At 46.7% G+C, this 13800-nt stretch overlaps 1 protein-coding gene across 16 annotated transcripts in view; it reads right to left on the bottom strand.

Moving 5' to 3' along the window:
* MACF1 (microtubule actin crosslinking factor 1) overlaps positions 1 to 13800 on the bottom strand; it is a 287679-nt gene that overhangs the window by 32850 nt on the left and 241029 nt on the right. For 15 of the 16 annotated variants that reach the window (XM_081922848.1, XM_081922840.1, XM_081922836.1 and 12 more), the window contains 10 exons: positions 13517 to 13683; positions 10690 to 10849; positions 9379 to 9705; positions 8540 to 8624; positions 7854 to 8095; positions 6894 to 7100; positions 5730 to 5849; positions 4534 to 4641; positions 3420 to 3638; positions 1891 to 2094 (listed from right to left, as the gene is read on the bottom strand). In XM_081922848.1, coding sequence (XP_081778974.1) covers positions 1891 to 2094; positions 3420 to 3638; positions 4534 to 4641; positions 5730 to 5849; positions 6894 to 7100; positions 7854 to 8095; positions 8540 to 8624; positions 9379 to 9705; positions 10690 to 10849; positions 13517 to 13683 — 1839 coding nt within the window. The remainder of the gene's footprint in view (positions 1 to 1890; positions 2095 to 3419; positions 3639 to 4533; positions 4642 to 5729; positions 5850 to 6893; positions 7101 to 7853; positions 8096 to 8539; positions 8625 to 9378; positions 9706 to 10689; positions 10850 to 13516; positions 13684 to 13800) is intronic. The other variant, XM_081922846.1, reaches the window with a different exon arrangement.

Raw genomic sequence — 13800 nt, 5'->3', positions numbered from 1 at the left:
GAAATACCAGTGTGCATACATAGAACAACCTCCCCCAACCTGGTGCCCTCTAGCGCAACTCCTACCAGCTCCAGCCAGCACAACCTCCTCATTCCATGTCACAAACAGCTAGTCATGGGGCATGGCTGAGAAGCTGCTGTCTGAGAACCAGGAGTGAATCACACAGTACTTTGGATCCTGTCCATTAGCTGCATCATTCCCTCTTCTAAAACAGCTCCTCAAAGAGCAATCCGTAATTAGCTTAGATGAATTTGCAGCGATGGGCATGTTGCGGGGGTGCTCCTCCTGAGAACACACTTATAGGGAGAGGGAGGGAGGGAGATCCAACTACAGAGCTACAGGGATTCTGCTTCAGCCAAACAGCAGCTGAAAGGCATAAGGCCAAGAGCAAACCTTTGCCAGTTGCCACCCCTTCTGAAGCTTAATGCTTTCATACCCCACTGGCTTTTCTGCCTGGATCAAAGTCTGCAAAAAGACTTACAAAAAGTGGGGAGTCCTCTCCTAATTGAGCCAACCGTTTAACTTTTTGATGTACTTTGAAAAGAATTCACACCAAGGAATTTAAATACTGTTGCACCTGGGAGGTTTTTAAGCTTTACAAAATAAGGGAGGGTGTTTTGTGCTTCAAAAACCCAACCGTACTTGCAGACGACAATAGATACATGCAAAAAACCACTTTGCAAAGAAGGGGAGCGAAATGGCTAGCCAATGAAGACACCATCGTTTCTGGTAAGTCAGATGGGAGAAGGATTGCAATGTGATGAAGAGGAGGGATTCTTACCTCTCCAATCTGTCATGGTGTGGTGCAGTCAACACAACAATGAAATGTGAAGAGCACGCAGGGAAGATGGGAACAGGCACCGAAACACACAACAGGGAACAAAATCCACAATGGGAGGGGAGATGAGAAGGAAATGGACGAGGAGGAGGAAAAACAACTCAGAGTTAATATATGAGCAAAAACCGGAACGTGGGGGGGAAATAAAAATGTATTGTTTTATTCAATATATTAAACAGAGGAAACACAGAACAAAACCTAGGCTAGGGTACCATAGATTAACAGTGGTTAAAGTTTTACCAACTAACTTCCAAATAGCATGCAAGACAATTGCATGGGGTGGGGGAGAGTCTGAAATGAGGTGATAAGAACAATCTGTATGATTCCTGGCTTAAGCTCAAAATCACATGACACAGAAAAGGAAATTAGCAATAGCAAAGGGATTTGTGCCTAACAAAAATCCTTTGCCAAACTTAAATGTAGTTTCCCCTTGCACTGATCTCATCCCCACCCACCCCTGCTCTGATAAGGTGAGAAAATGGGTTCACTCCCCTAAGCAAAGGAACTCACTGCCTCCTATGTCATGGGCCAACCCAGCCCCTGCCCCCAGCAGTTATTCGCTTCAGCAAAGGAACTTCCACTGGGGATAAAGAATTTTTTTGTTCCAGGCTATTAGCGGAGTTGGGGGAGGTGGAGGGTTGTTGGGGATCCTGGAAGAAGTTGTGATTCTGTGATCTAGTTGAGATTCCTGCATTGCAGGGGGTTGGACTAGATGACCAACAGTAAAAGGTAAAGGTAAAGGTACCCCTGCCCATACGGGCCAGTCGTGTCCGACTGAGTTCCTTCCAATTCTATGATTCAACAACCCCTGCCAGTCAGTGTAGACAATACTGAGCTGGCTTGACTAAGGCAGCGTCTTATGTTGTGTTGAGGAGTCTAATGCATTTGTGGGGACTGTGATCTTTCAAAAAGGTGAGGGGGTGGCGGCTAAGTATATCCCCCTCCTCTTCTACAGCGAGGGCAGATTGCAGACAATCTCTACCTAAGCCCCCCCATATGATACCCACAGATTGCACTGAATCATTGAAGGATGGAGCCAGGGAATCACAAACCTGGGTTGACTGTGAGACGGCCTCGTCCATCGCCAGAGCCCGTTGGCGGACATCCTCCTTGATGCGGGAGTACATGGCTTCTGACGTCAAGTATTTCTCCTTTACCATCTCTCCTTCTTCTGGGTTCAGCTCACTCAGCTGTGGCCCGATTTTCAGCAGCTTATCAATATGGGGTTTGTGTTCTGCAATCAACTCTCTCAGTTGCTGCAAAGCGAAGAATTGCAGTGAGACTCAAAGATGATACCTCCTGCTTTATGCATTTCACTACACTGTGATCCCAGGTTCACAAATCAAACAAAAGAGCAGATTCTGCAATTAAACCAACTGCGTTTATTGGCTCCAAAAAGCTAAAGAACTTGTGTTTGCTCAGCATCATGTGATAAGATGCAGAGACCATATTAACCTCGAGCCATAATGCTCAAAGCCAGCCTGGTGCCCTCCAGAGGTGTTGGACTACAATTCTCATCTGCTGCAGCCAGCAGACTGTGCTAGCTGGCATTGGTGGGAATTGTACTTCAAAATATACTGAATATACACTAAAATAAAGTGTGGAAACACTGGGTGGAATTCAAGGTCGCGCTAATGCAATCATTCCATCAGCGCACGCATTTCTGCTAGCCAGATGGAGCCATCTCCCATCTTCCCTCCCCCACCCCCAGTGCTGCTCTGGGTTTCTCCCAAAAAGTCCAGAGTGGAATTGGGGGAGGCACAGGGTGCAGAGAGCAGTCTCACTGTGCTAGTGGGAGTCCTTGTGCTGGCTTCTGCTACTGCACTAGGTTAGCTGAATCCGTCCCAGAGTGAATTCATAATCTGCATTGCAGAGATCTTTTATCACTACATGATTCAGTAACTACTTCTACCGTTTTCAGCAATAAGATGAGGGCATTGTGATGCCCTCTCTCTACTGCCTTGGGTGATCCAAAAGGGATCCAAAGAGGATTGCCAGGACAAATTTAACTGTCTTTCCAAAATTCCAACAGGACTTTGGGATACAAAACCCTCACCCTCCTACCCAACCAATCACTAACTCCAGTCCTTCCCCTCCCTCCATTCCCTAACCCACTTGCTTCTCTAATTGACTACTGCCCAGTTTCCACATGTTCTGCTCACCAACCTCCCTCAGCTTGAAATGTCTGCTTGCAAACAACCTCCGTCCCTCAGGAAGGGCCCCTGGCAAAGCTCAGCAACTCTCCTGAAGCCAAATGTTTTCATGGTCCGCACATTTGAGGCTTGCATTATCGCCCGAACACAGAGGGACTTTTGCTTGCTTCTCACAATCAGAGTTCTAAAGGTCTATAGTTTTTTAAGCTACACAGATTCATACTATGGGTGTCTGCAGAACCTTTTTTTGAGGGGAAAGTCAATGCAAAGTGGGGAGCAGGCTATTTCCCCCCGCCACAAGCACAAAAGAGAAAACTAAAGCCTGCAAATTTAGCCTCATATCTCAGGTTATACAGGTGTGAGAAATTTAAGTTTTACAAAACTGAAAGCTGGTGATCTGGGCATTCATGCTCCCACCCCCTTCTTACCCTCATATCTTCCTGCTGCTGCTTGAGGTGCTCGTGGTCAATGGCCAGAGGGGGCAACTGCCCAATCAACACCTGCGTCTCTTCCAGCCAAGGGTTGAGCTCTTCGTAGGTCTCCCAGAACTGGTTGACTAAGACCTGGGCGCGCTCCAAGCGGGCGTAGCGCTCTGAATTGAGGTGGCTGATGTCATCGTACTGCTTCAGAAGACACTCCGTCTTCTCCTGCAGGAAGAGTAAGATGTGAAGCTCAGGGAGGAGGCACAAGGATTAAGAGGCCTAGGAGATGTTGGGTGACGGTTTTCAAGACCCAGGTCAGCAGGTCTGCTCCATTCTGTATTCATTTTCTGATATGACTGGATTATGTTCCAGCCTGTTTTCCTAAATATATCTCCCCACACTGCCTCTTGGGCCATTCACATAGCTCTTGCCACTAGCCAACAGGCACACATCCCTTGGTACTCTGCATTTTGGGTATAATATACTTTAAGAGGAGGGGAAATGGTCTATCTGAGTCAAAGAACAAAAGCAGATGCATGGAGCGGATGCCAACTGGATTCTTTTTATTTATTAGTTTTATACCCCATTTTCCTTCAAGGAGCTCAAAGGGGTGTATATGGCTCTCTGCCTCTAATTTATCCTCACAACAATCCTGTGAGGTAGCTTAAGCTCAAAGATGATGACTGGCCTCAGGTCATCCAGTGAGCTTCTTGGCTCAAATTTGATCCCTGATCTCGTAGGTCCTAGTCCAATATTCTAACCACTACACCAAATCGCCTTTTGCTTTGTGCTAACTAGACATTTCTACCTACTGGCTATAAATGCATGATGCAACTTCCAGTAGCTAAGTACTAGCAAACAAAAAACAAAAAAACTTGGTTAGCCCAGGGGCAGGACCACTGAAAACATGCACCAGTACAACAAGGCTGGCCCCTGGCTGAGTGTTGCCCTCTGCAGCTTTCTTCTCTCTGACTACAGCAGCCTTAGTCAACCCAGTGCCCTTTGGATGTTTTGACCTACAACTCCCATCAGCCCCAGCCAGCACTGGGGGCTGCTGGGAGTTGTAGTGCAAAGGCAACTGGAGGGCAGCAAGTTGGTGCATGCAGGACAAGAGATTTACCTGCAGTGTGGCTTTCTGTTCTTCCCCACAGGTTCCAAAGATCTCATTCCGCTGGCTGAGCAGCTCGTCCATAGAATCTTTGTGTCGGATGATGTCAATAGAGAAAGCCTGAAAGGTTGAACAAGCACAAAGCAATTTTCTTTAAAAAGAAGTGGGTGACGAGAGACGGCGCAAGCACCCTGCATCCATACTGCAATGTCATTCTTGGCCTGACTGAAGCCATCGTGCCTACACTTATCAGGGCCATAGGGTTCAAGTCTGCCTAACTCTAACCATCTAATATTATTCAAATCAGCCTTTGCCAACCTGGTGCCCCCACCCAAACGCCTTTGGGGTACAGCTCCCATCATCCCTAACCCTTGGCTGTGCTGGCTGATGGGTGTTGTAGTCAAAAACATCTGGAAGGTACCAGGGTGGGGAAGGCCAATTTAAATTTCTATCCCACCCATCCATATAGTGGTACCCAAGAGATAAGTAACAACAAATAAGATAAAATACAACTTGAAGAACAAAGCTGTAAAATAAAAAAAACTGCAAAAAGCCCACCCCAGACTGGTAAAAAACAGATCAAGGAAACAGCCCGTTAAAAATAATGAGAACAGAATTGGATGCAATATTGCCCTGATACAGTCTGTTCTGCTAAGCTGGAGTCCAGATGCCCCCACTTCCCCCCAAAAATATTCTATTTCAACTCCCTTGTCCACAACACCCCATCCAATCTGCCCAATCTGAACAACACCTCAAATTTTATTCAGAACCACCCAAGCCCGCTGATCCCCCCCTCCCCCTTGTCCTTCTTATCCCTTTGGAGATCAAAACCCAAACACTGAGTTGGTTCCAGAAAAAGCCAGTCATTCTTTAGACCAATTGATATCAGCAGACTATGTAAGACAGTCATTACTAATCTGCCCTGGTGATTTCAATGGGCAGGAAGCATGGCTAAGTCTGGACCTAATCCATGGTTTCATCCATGATGCCTTTAGACCACCACACGACTCCCAATGCCTCAAGAAATCTCAAGAGCTCCAGCTGATGCTGATGCTTCCATGTTATTCTTCCCTGGAAGCACCCAGCCTCTCTGCTGGCTTCCCAGCACTCAGGGCCATCATCTACTCTTCTGCAACGGCAAGGTTAAAAGTACCACTTTGCCCTCCAGCTCACTCCATCCAGCAAGCGCTCAACCCAGAGTCCCGCACCTTTTGGACCTGAAGCTGGGCTGTAGTCTGGTCTTGCTCCAGGCGAATTGGGCCAAGCGCCATCAGCTTCCGTTTCGTCTCAGCAACCCAGGCAAGCTCTGAATCAGCTGCCTGCTCATACTGTCCGGGGGAAAGAGAGGAGAATTTAGAGCCAGCAAGACACAAACCGGAAGAAGCCTGGCATCTGCCCTTGCAGTGGGGCAACTATGAGGCTGCATGAGCATTAAGTGAAGAGTAAGGTAGGGGAAAGGAAGTCAGGCTAGATTTTGGCTGAAGCAGTACATTCGGACCAAGCTGCAGTTTCCTCTTAGCCACAACATTACTTTCTGACATATCCACAAGCCCCAGTGCTGTTCTCCAGATGCTGCTGGGACTCAGACTCTCCTTAGGGACAGGGGTGATGAGTCCATCAACAGCACCCAGAGGGCCACGTGAAGGAAGGCAGCTTCTGAGCAGTGTGTGAAAATAATTTTAAGTTCGTAAGTGCCGAGAAATCAAAGTTTTAAAACTACTAGCCCTGTGCAAAGATGGAAAATTCTTAGGAATCAACATTAGTGTTTCAGGCACTTGACTGATCAAGAGATGAGATTTACGGAGTTAATTCCATATCTGAAATGAATGAATGTGTGTGAGAAAGTTGACCTGAAGCTTGTGGTTTTTTGCTTCACTATTCTCGAGTGAAAACTCTGTTTTCATCCAATTCTCCATCAATGACTCACTCATTACCCTTGAAACTGACCTTGGCCTCGCTAGTGTTACTCTGCCTGCAAAGCAGAAGACAGCCCAGAAAAAGGACCACCCAAGACAGGCTAGAAAAATAAACTGATTTTACAAATGTTTGATTCCTTGATAATATGCTCCATGCAGAAACATTACGTTTTGTGAGTCGATGTGTATCCTGTGGGTGAGATCACGTGCTTTACTGACTGGCTGTACACATATCTTTAGTTCTTGTCTTGTGTTTGTGGCACATTGTACCAGTCCCGATTACAGCTTACTGAAGGCAAAGTCTCCTGTCATTTGTGTGGAGGAGCGGGACCGATTTTCTTTTTAATTTAGAAGCCTGCCCACTCCCTGCCTTCTCTGCACCAAGCCGTTTTCCATAGAAGGTCTTTATGAGGGAAGAAACAAGGGCCACTAAAAAAGCAAACTCTCAAACTCTACCTGCTGGGACCTCTGTATAGCAGCATCTATTTCTTCCACTCTTTGCTTGATGGTGTCACTGATCATCTTGTAGCGCTCATTAGTATCCGAAACCAACTTATCCAGCCCTTCGCGGGCACGCCAGGGCACCAGCTCCAGGAGGGCACGGCTGACTTCGTTCACAGTATCCAGGATAAGCCTGTGCTCCATCACCTCCTTCTTCAGTTCCTGGAAAAGAAAAGGAAAAAAGGTCCGGCTGTCTGTGGTTGTGAATCCACTTGCCCTTTGGGTTGTGCAAGAAGGGTATTTTTTCATGATCAAAGACTGGCAGAGGGCCCCCTGATGTTGGAAATCCAAGCCTCCATTTGCTGAGATGGAGATAGGTATTTCATTTGTAGTGGAAGGAAAGAGGAAAGAACATTTCCCATCCCAGCAGAAGCAGGCAAGGCATCTTCCTGGCTGTGGATCACAGGCCAGTGTATGATAACAACCACTTTTACATGCAGGTGCTTTAAACTAAAAAGCAGACATAGCTGTGTCAGTCCATTAAAAACCATTCCAAAGTCTGCAAATGCCTTTATTAGGACCAATCTAAAAGCTTCTAAGCTCTCCATAACTCTTCAGAATATCACATAAAGCTGGGAGTATGGACAATTTTTTTTAAAAAAAACCCCAAAACCCAGGGAAGTAGCGCAATTAGCAAGCCATGAAGTCAGCACTTGTAGACACATTCCAAGAGGAGGATTGCAGATGGAGAAGGTCCCTCTCTGATGCTACAAACAACAGGTTACACAGCGAGGCTCATTTGGTAAAGTAACAATGGCTTCTTGCCTGCTGAGAAGTCCTAGAGAACTTACGAGCTGTTCACATTTTTGTGAGCTTTTGGTCCGTTAGTTACTAACTACTTAGCACACTCCCTGTTACTACCAAAGCCCACTCTCCTTTGAAAACACTCTGCCTGAGTGTGGAATGGCTCCTGACCTTCTGCCTCTGCTGGAACTGAGGGATCTGCTCCCCGACAGGAGAGTGCCCTCCACCCGACGTCAGCTCCTCTTCCACCAGACCCATCCAGTCTGTCAGCTCCTCGTGCGTGGACTGGAACTTGGTGGCCAGCTGGCGGGCCTGCTCCAGAGTGCGGAGAGCCTTTGAGCTGGCTGTGGTGATATCCGAGTAGCGCGTCTTGATGCCGTCCAGCTTCTCCTGGATGAGCAGCACTTCTTCCCCTGCAGGGAGCCACCAAGTGTTTAGCTGCAGCAAACTCTAGTCATTTGGTTTAGAGACTTCTTTTGTTTTGCCTCTTTATCTGCAGGCTTAGAAACTACTTCTCAAACAAAAGCTACCGAAGTAGAATAAAATAAGATTAACTCCCCACATGTTATAGACTCAATAAGCTAAAAGCAATAAAACAATTTCTATACTTAATGTTCTAGAAAATGACAAGCCTTCCTAAGCAAAAAGCAGCAAATACTTGGGATTTAAAGCCCCTGCTTTCAACCCCACTCCTGTTTGCCTGAAGCAACCCTTTATAAGAAAATAAGAAATGAAGTGGGTGAATCTTTTTTTGGGGGGGGGGGGGGAGTACTATGTTCTGCAGCCATTGGCACAGAGAAGTCAATGAAGAATGACAGGAAGGATTGTGGGGAGTGCAATAGGTTGGTTAGCCTTACCTGTGGTTTGCTTCAGAAGGGCCTGCCCGTTCTTAATGGCCTGGTCTACATTCTTCTTGCGGTTCACAATCTCATCATTCAAGGCCTAGGCAGGTGGGGAAAAAACCTTGTGTCAAAGGCAAGTTCCCCTGGAGAGGCTCCTCTTTGACCAAAACAAGTTTCCCCCACTGGGGCTCAGACAACACCAGCACATTGACAGAGTAAAGGCGGCACCCAAGAGACACCTGTGGCTCCCTTCCACACAGGAAGCCCCTGGGAGGGGACACAGAAGCAGCCTGAAGCCTAAGGAAGGCAGGGCATTGATGATGCTCACTATTTCTACCAAACAGAAGAGGAGGGAGAGTCCTAGGCAGACCACCACTGCATCAAGCTAGGAGGAATACTTACACCAGCCTTTCCTAACCAAGTCCAAATGTTCTGGACTACAAACCCCATCAACCCCAGGATCATGGGGCTGATGGGAGCTGTAGTCAAAAACCTATGGGGAGCGCCTTTAGGAAGGGCTGCTTTAAGTAGAGGGTGGCAACCTTCTAAAAGGCTTAACTGGGACAAGGGTTGGTCATCATTCTCTCTCTCTTTTTCCCTTTGGCACAGCAATAACGCCGGTTTGTGTGGTGGTATGGGGCAGCAGCAAGGGTGGGGCTGGTGTTCTAGGGAGATATTAATGGCCCAGATCAAAATCAAAAGACTCAAAGCAAGAGAAACAAAGGAAAAGGTAAGAAGAAGAATAATACATCATGGAAGATGGGAAAATATAATAATAATAATAATAATAATAATAATAATAATAATAATAATAATAATAATACATCATGAAAGATGGGAAAAGGAGTCAGTACCAGGTGGTCAGCATGCTGCCTCTGCAGGATGTCCCGCTTGTAATCCTTGACGGCCACTGAGCTGAGCTTGTCCTCAACCTCAGCCAGCCAGTTGAGCACCTCCACCTCGTCCTCCCCAAAGAGCCGGGCGTTGGACAAGGCCTGGTCAAGAAGGGCAGCCTTCCGGCCGCACCGGTCGCAAACCTCTGCATACCGGGACTCAAGCAGGTCAAGCTTCTCAGCCAGCGAGGCCTGCTCAGCCTGACAGCTCAAGGAGGCCAGGGACTGTCCAGTGTTGACCGCCAGAGCCACAGCTGAGCCATGACTCTCTATCTCCTCATCGAGGGCCTGGAGATCCGTGAGATGGTTTAAGAGAAGGGGGAACACAAAACAAGCAGACAGAAACTTATGACTGAAAATGGAATAAACGGGAAACAAATCTAAAACAAAACTGAGAAATAAGTGTGTCTGATGATCATGCAAACTCAAAGTAAAAATATCCACCCACGAGGGCAATAACATATATGAAATAAATTGTTTAAATAAAGAAAAATGAGAGATGGGAGTTTTGTTTCATTCTTCTCTGGAGGCCAGGTCTTATGAACAGTTATAGCTGTGGCTGCTATTTTCATAGCTTAAAGAGGAAAAGTTACTGAATTTGGGAAAGGTGTGTGTGGTGGGGTGTATCTCCCACACAATTTCCTTCTAATGAGCCAGGATTCTTCCTACCCAGAGACCAGCAATCCTATACACAATTAGCTGGGAGTATGTCCCACTAAACCCAATGGAACTTATTCCAAGCAGACCCATCTAGGATTGCACCAAGTGCAGGATTCTAGGATTTAGTGATATGGGTAATACCCTAGGAAATACTAAAGTTAAAAACTAAGAACAACCCTGCTGCTGGATTAGTCCAATAGATCAGTATCCTGCTCTTACACTGGCCAAACGAATGCCTGTAGGAAGTCCGCAAGCAGGACCCAAGTGTATCGGCATTCTACCTGTCTCTGATTCCCGCACCTGCTATTCAGGGGTATACTGTGTCTGACAGCGAAAGCAGAACGTAAGTCATCATGGGTAGTAGTCACTGGCAGTCTTGTCTTGCATTTTGCTTCGATACAAACCATGAGAATCTTCATCCTGAATTCCAACCAACTCAACTTGGCTTAAGTATTGTTCCGTTATGACATGCATGTTTCCAACCTCCCCCCGCCCCCATCTTATTCAGGTACCCAGGTTCTACAGCAGCAGCTATTCTTACTGAAGTGCCTACCGCACAGTGCTCCCCCGTCACCCCCACATTGCGCAATTCCTTGGCAACCCTTCGCCCACCTTATGCCGGCTTATCTGCTGCTGGATCTTGGCCGTCTGAGTCCCAATGGGCTCCGAGTTGGCCAGTTTCTTCTCAGTCACCGACAGCCAGTCAGAGATGGGCTCTGATGTCTCGTGGAACTGCTTGGCCAAAACCAAGATCTCCTCCAGCTGGTTTTGCCTGTGGCAAGAAAAAAACAAATCCATCAGCAACAATGGGGGGGGGGGCGGGACGAGGAAGAAGATGAGGCTACTTTGCCATTGCTGCAATAACAAAGAATGAAATGAGCACCCAGAGTATTTATCCTGAGAAAGTTGAGCAGATAACCAGGTTCAGCTTTTGCACCAGGGATTCTGCTAGAAAGCATTTTAAGAGACTTCCAGGACTGGCTGGAACAGTCTTCGCCAAGATGATGTCATCCAGATGTTTTGGACTACTACTCCCATCAGCCCCAGTCAACATCTGGAGGGCATCATCTTGGCAAAGGATGGGCAAGAGCCTCCAGGGTCATTAACTCCACCCCCCTTTTTTGAAGACAGGATTAATGTATCAAGAGCCTGCCTCATCAACCTTTTGGAGTTCGAGAGTGCCAATAAGATTTGGAGTGCCAATAAGATTGCTGAAACATGTAGTCTGGCAGACACTGCATAGTTGAGCTCCCTAAAAGTTTTTAACAAGGTCCCTGTCCCCAAACACTTCTGAATAAACTCAGCAGTCACAGGGTGAAAGTAAAGATCCTCTTAAGGATCAGCAGCTGGTTAAAGAACAGGAAACAGAGTGTGGGAATAAACAGACAGTTCTCACAATGAAAGGAAGGAAGCACGCAGTAAAGTTCCTGAAGGATCTGTGCATTGGAGCCGATGGTGCCCCTGAACTTGTTCAGGAACGGTCTGGAGACAGGAGTGAGAAGGGAGCTGACAAAGTTTGTGGATGACACCAAAGTATTCAGTATGATGAACAACCAAGTGGGCTGTGAAGAGGTCCAAAAGGATGTCTCCAAAACAGGGCAGGGGGTAACAAGAGGAGAAATGCAGTTCAATGAATATATGAATAAAGTGATAGATGCATGAAGCAAAGCAAAGCAAAGCAAAACAAAACAAAACAACAGCAAAAACAAAAACAACCCCCAAAACCTTAATGATATATACACTGATGTCGCCTAAATTGGTGATGATTGACCAAGAAGGGAATTGTGGGTTCAGTGAAAATATTGGTAATTTTTGTAGCCCCCTGCAAAAGATTTGATGATCTGAAATCTCATGTTTAGACATGGTGGGGCTAAGGAGGAGTGGGGTTCCCCCTTCTCCATGTAAATGAAACCTGTCTAGGAAATGTGGGAAAGCCAAGACGGGGTGGGGGAGGAGAGACATACAGCTTGAAGAAATTGCTGATATAGGCCATTTTCACAGATGTTGCACTTGATTCTCTGTGGAGTTGCTGGAATGCAACTGCCAGGTTTAAAAAAATATTAATGATAACCCTTTCCCTGGATTTTACACTTCCATCTAATTCCAGAGCTGTGCAGAAAAGCTTCTCTCTCTCGCGCACACAGCCCCCTCCCCAAAGCAAAGCAGAAACTTCAAGGGACAGAGGGAGGGAACCTACAGCTCTTTATACCCAGATCATGGTTCCTTAGACCTTTTTTTTTGGTCTGTGGGTTGCTTCACATATGTGGGAAAGCGGTATGCATGCAGTCATGTGTAATGATGAGCCCACAGGTGTGCCAATATAAACTGAGTTTGGAAGAAACACTCCATCCCAACCCCAAGTACTTGAAAGAAGGAGGGTGAGGTAGCAGCTTGGGGGTAAGCTAAAGGGCAGCAGAAAGTAACACAGAGCTGATGAACAGGTCAAAATCCACTAACATAAAGTTCTCCTGCACTGACTGCCTCCTCTGAAGTGAACCACAGCTGTTATCTGTTCTTGCACAGCTACCATTCATTGAAAGGGGACCTTCCCTTTTTTCTTACATCTGCAAGAGAGGTCTTGAGGACTGCCCTCCACAGACATTAAAACATCCTGGACTGGCCCTGGATGGCCAAAGGTTACCTGCTACCACTGCTGGTTTTATTGGTATCTGAATTCTGTATTTTTGTTTTACGCTGATTTAATCTTATAGTTTGGTTTTGGTTTATACTGCACATATTTCTATCTTGGCACCTTCGAGTGAAGGGCAGATGATAAATATTTTAAAAAAGAAAGAAATAGTGTGGCACAGAAGCATGTTCCACATGTGCTGCTCATGGTGCTCTGGGACTCACAGGATCAAGAGGGTTTTTTTGTGAGTTTTACAAGCAAGAGACTCTCCTGCAAGTAGTGCATCCCATCCTGCGGACACAGTTTGTATTCTTCAGTCCTGCTAACCACACTCAGTTGCAATGTCCTAGCCATATGGCTCAGAAGTTCAGAGTGATTTCATTCAGAGCACAGGCATGAGACGGCATCTTTAACAGCTTGTTTTGCAAAGTTATTGTGTGCAATGCACAGGTAGTCGCAGTTCATAAAATAACTTGTGTTATGAAACAGCAGGGTTACCAGAGCAAAGGGCCACAGCTCAATGGCAGAGTATCTGCTGTGCATGCAGAAGCCCCAAGGGATCCAGCCCCCAGCAGCATCTCCAGGTAGGGCTGGGAAAGGCTCCCTGCCTGAAACCCTGGAGAGCTGCTGCCAATCAGAGTAGCCTGTGCTGAGCTAGATGGACCAATGGTCCGACTCAGTATAAGACAGCTTACCAAAAGAACATCAAAGTATACTTTGCAGGGAGAGCGCAAAGCAAAGGTTACTTTCTCTCGCTTCAGTGCTAAATTACAACAGACAAGCTTGCATCCTACAGGCCTTGTAGCTTACCTGGCTGTAGCTTTGCTGAGAAGTCCTGCCCAGTGGCTTCCAAGGCTCTCCAGTTGGGCAACTATCTTCTCCCTGTCTGCTGGTTCAGCAGACTGAGCTATTCTCCCACCCTCTGCTTGGATCATCTCGACAGTAGCTTTCCGGTCATCCAGGAGACGCTGGAGCAGCTTTGGAATAAAGTATTAGAAAGTGATAATTATTTTGCTAAGGAAGGAATTACCCTTCTGCTTTCAGTAAGGCCAACAGTCCCCAGGGTTCTCCCTCTGCTAAACTCACATTTCCCT

This window comes from Podarcis melisellensis (genome assembly GCF_964234715.1).
Source record: "Podarcis melisellensis genome assembly, chromosome: 8".
In the NCBI taxonomy this organism is placed as follows: domain Eukaryota; kingdom Metazoa; phylum Chordata; class Lepidosauria; order Squamata; family Lacertidae; genus Podarcis; species Podarcis melisellensis.
This window is presented reverse-complemented; position numbering and strand designations above follow the sequence as displayed.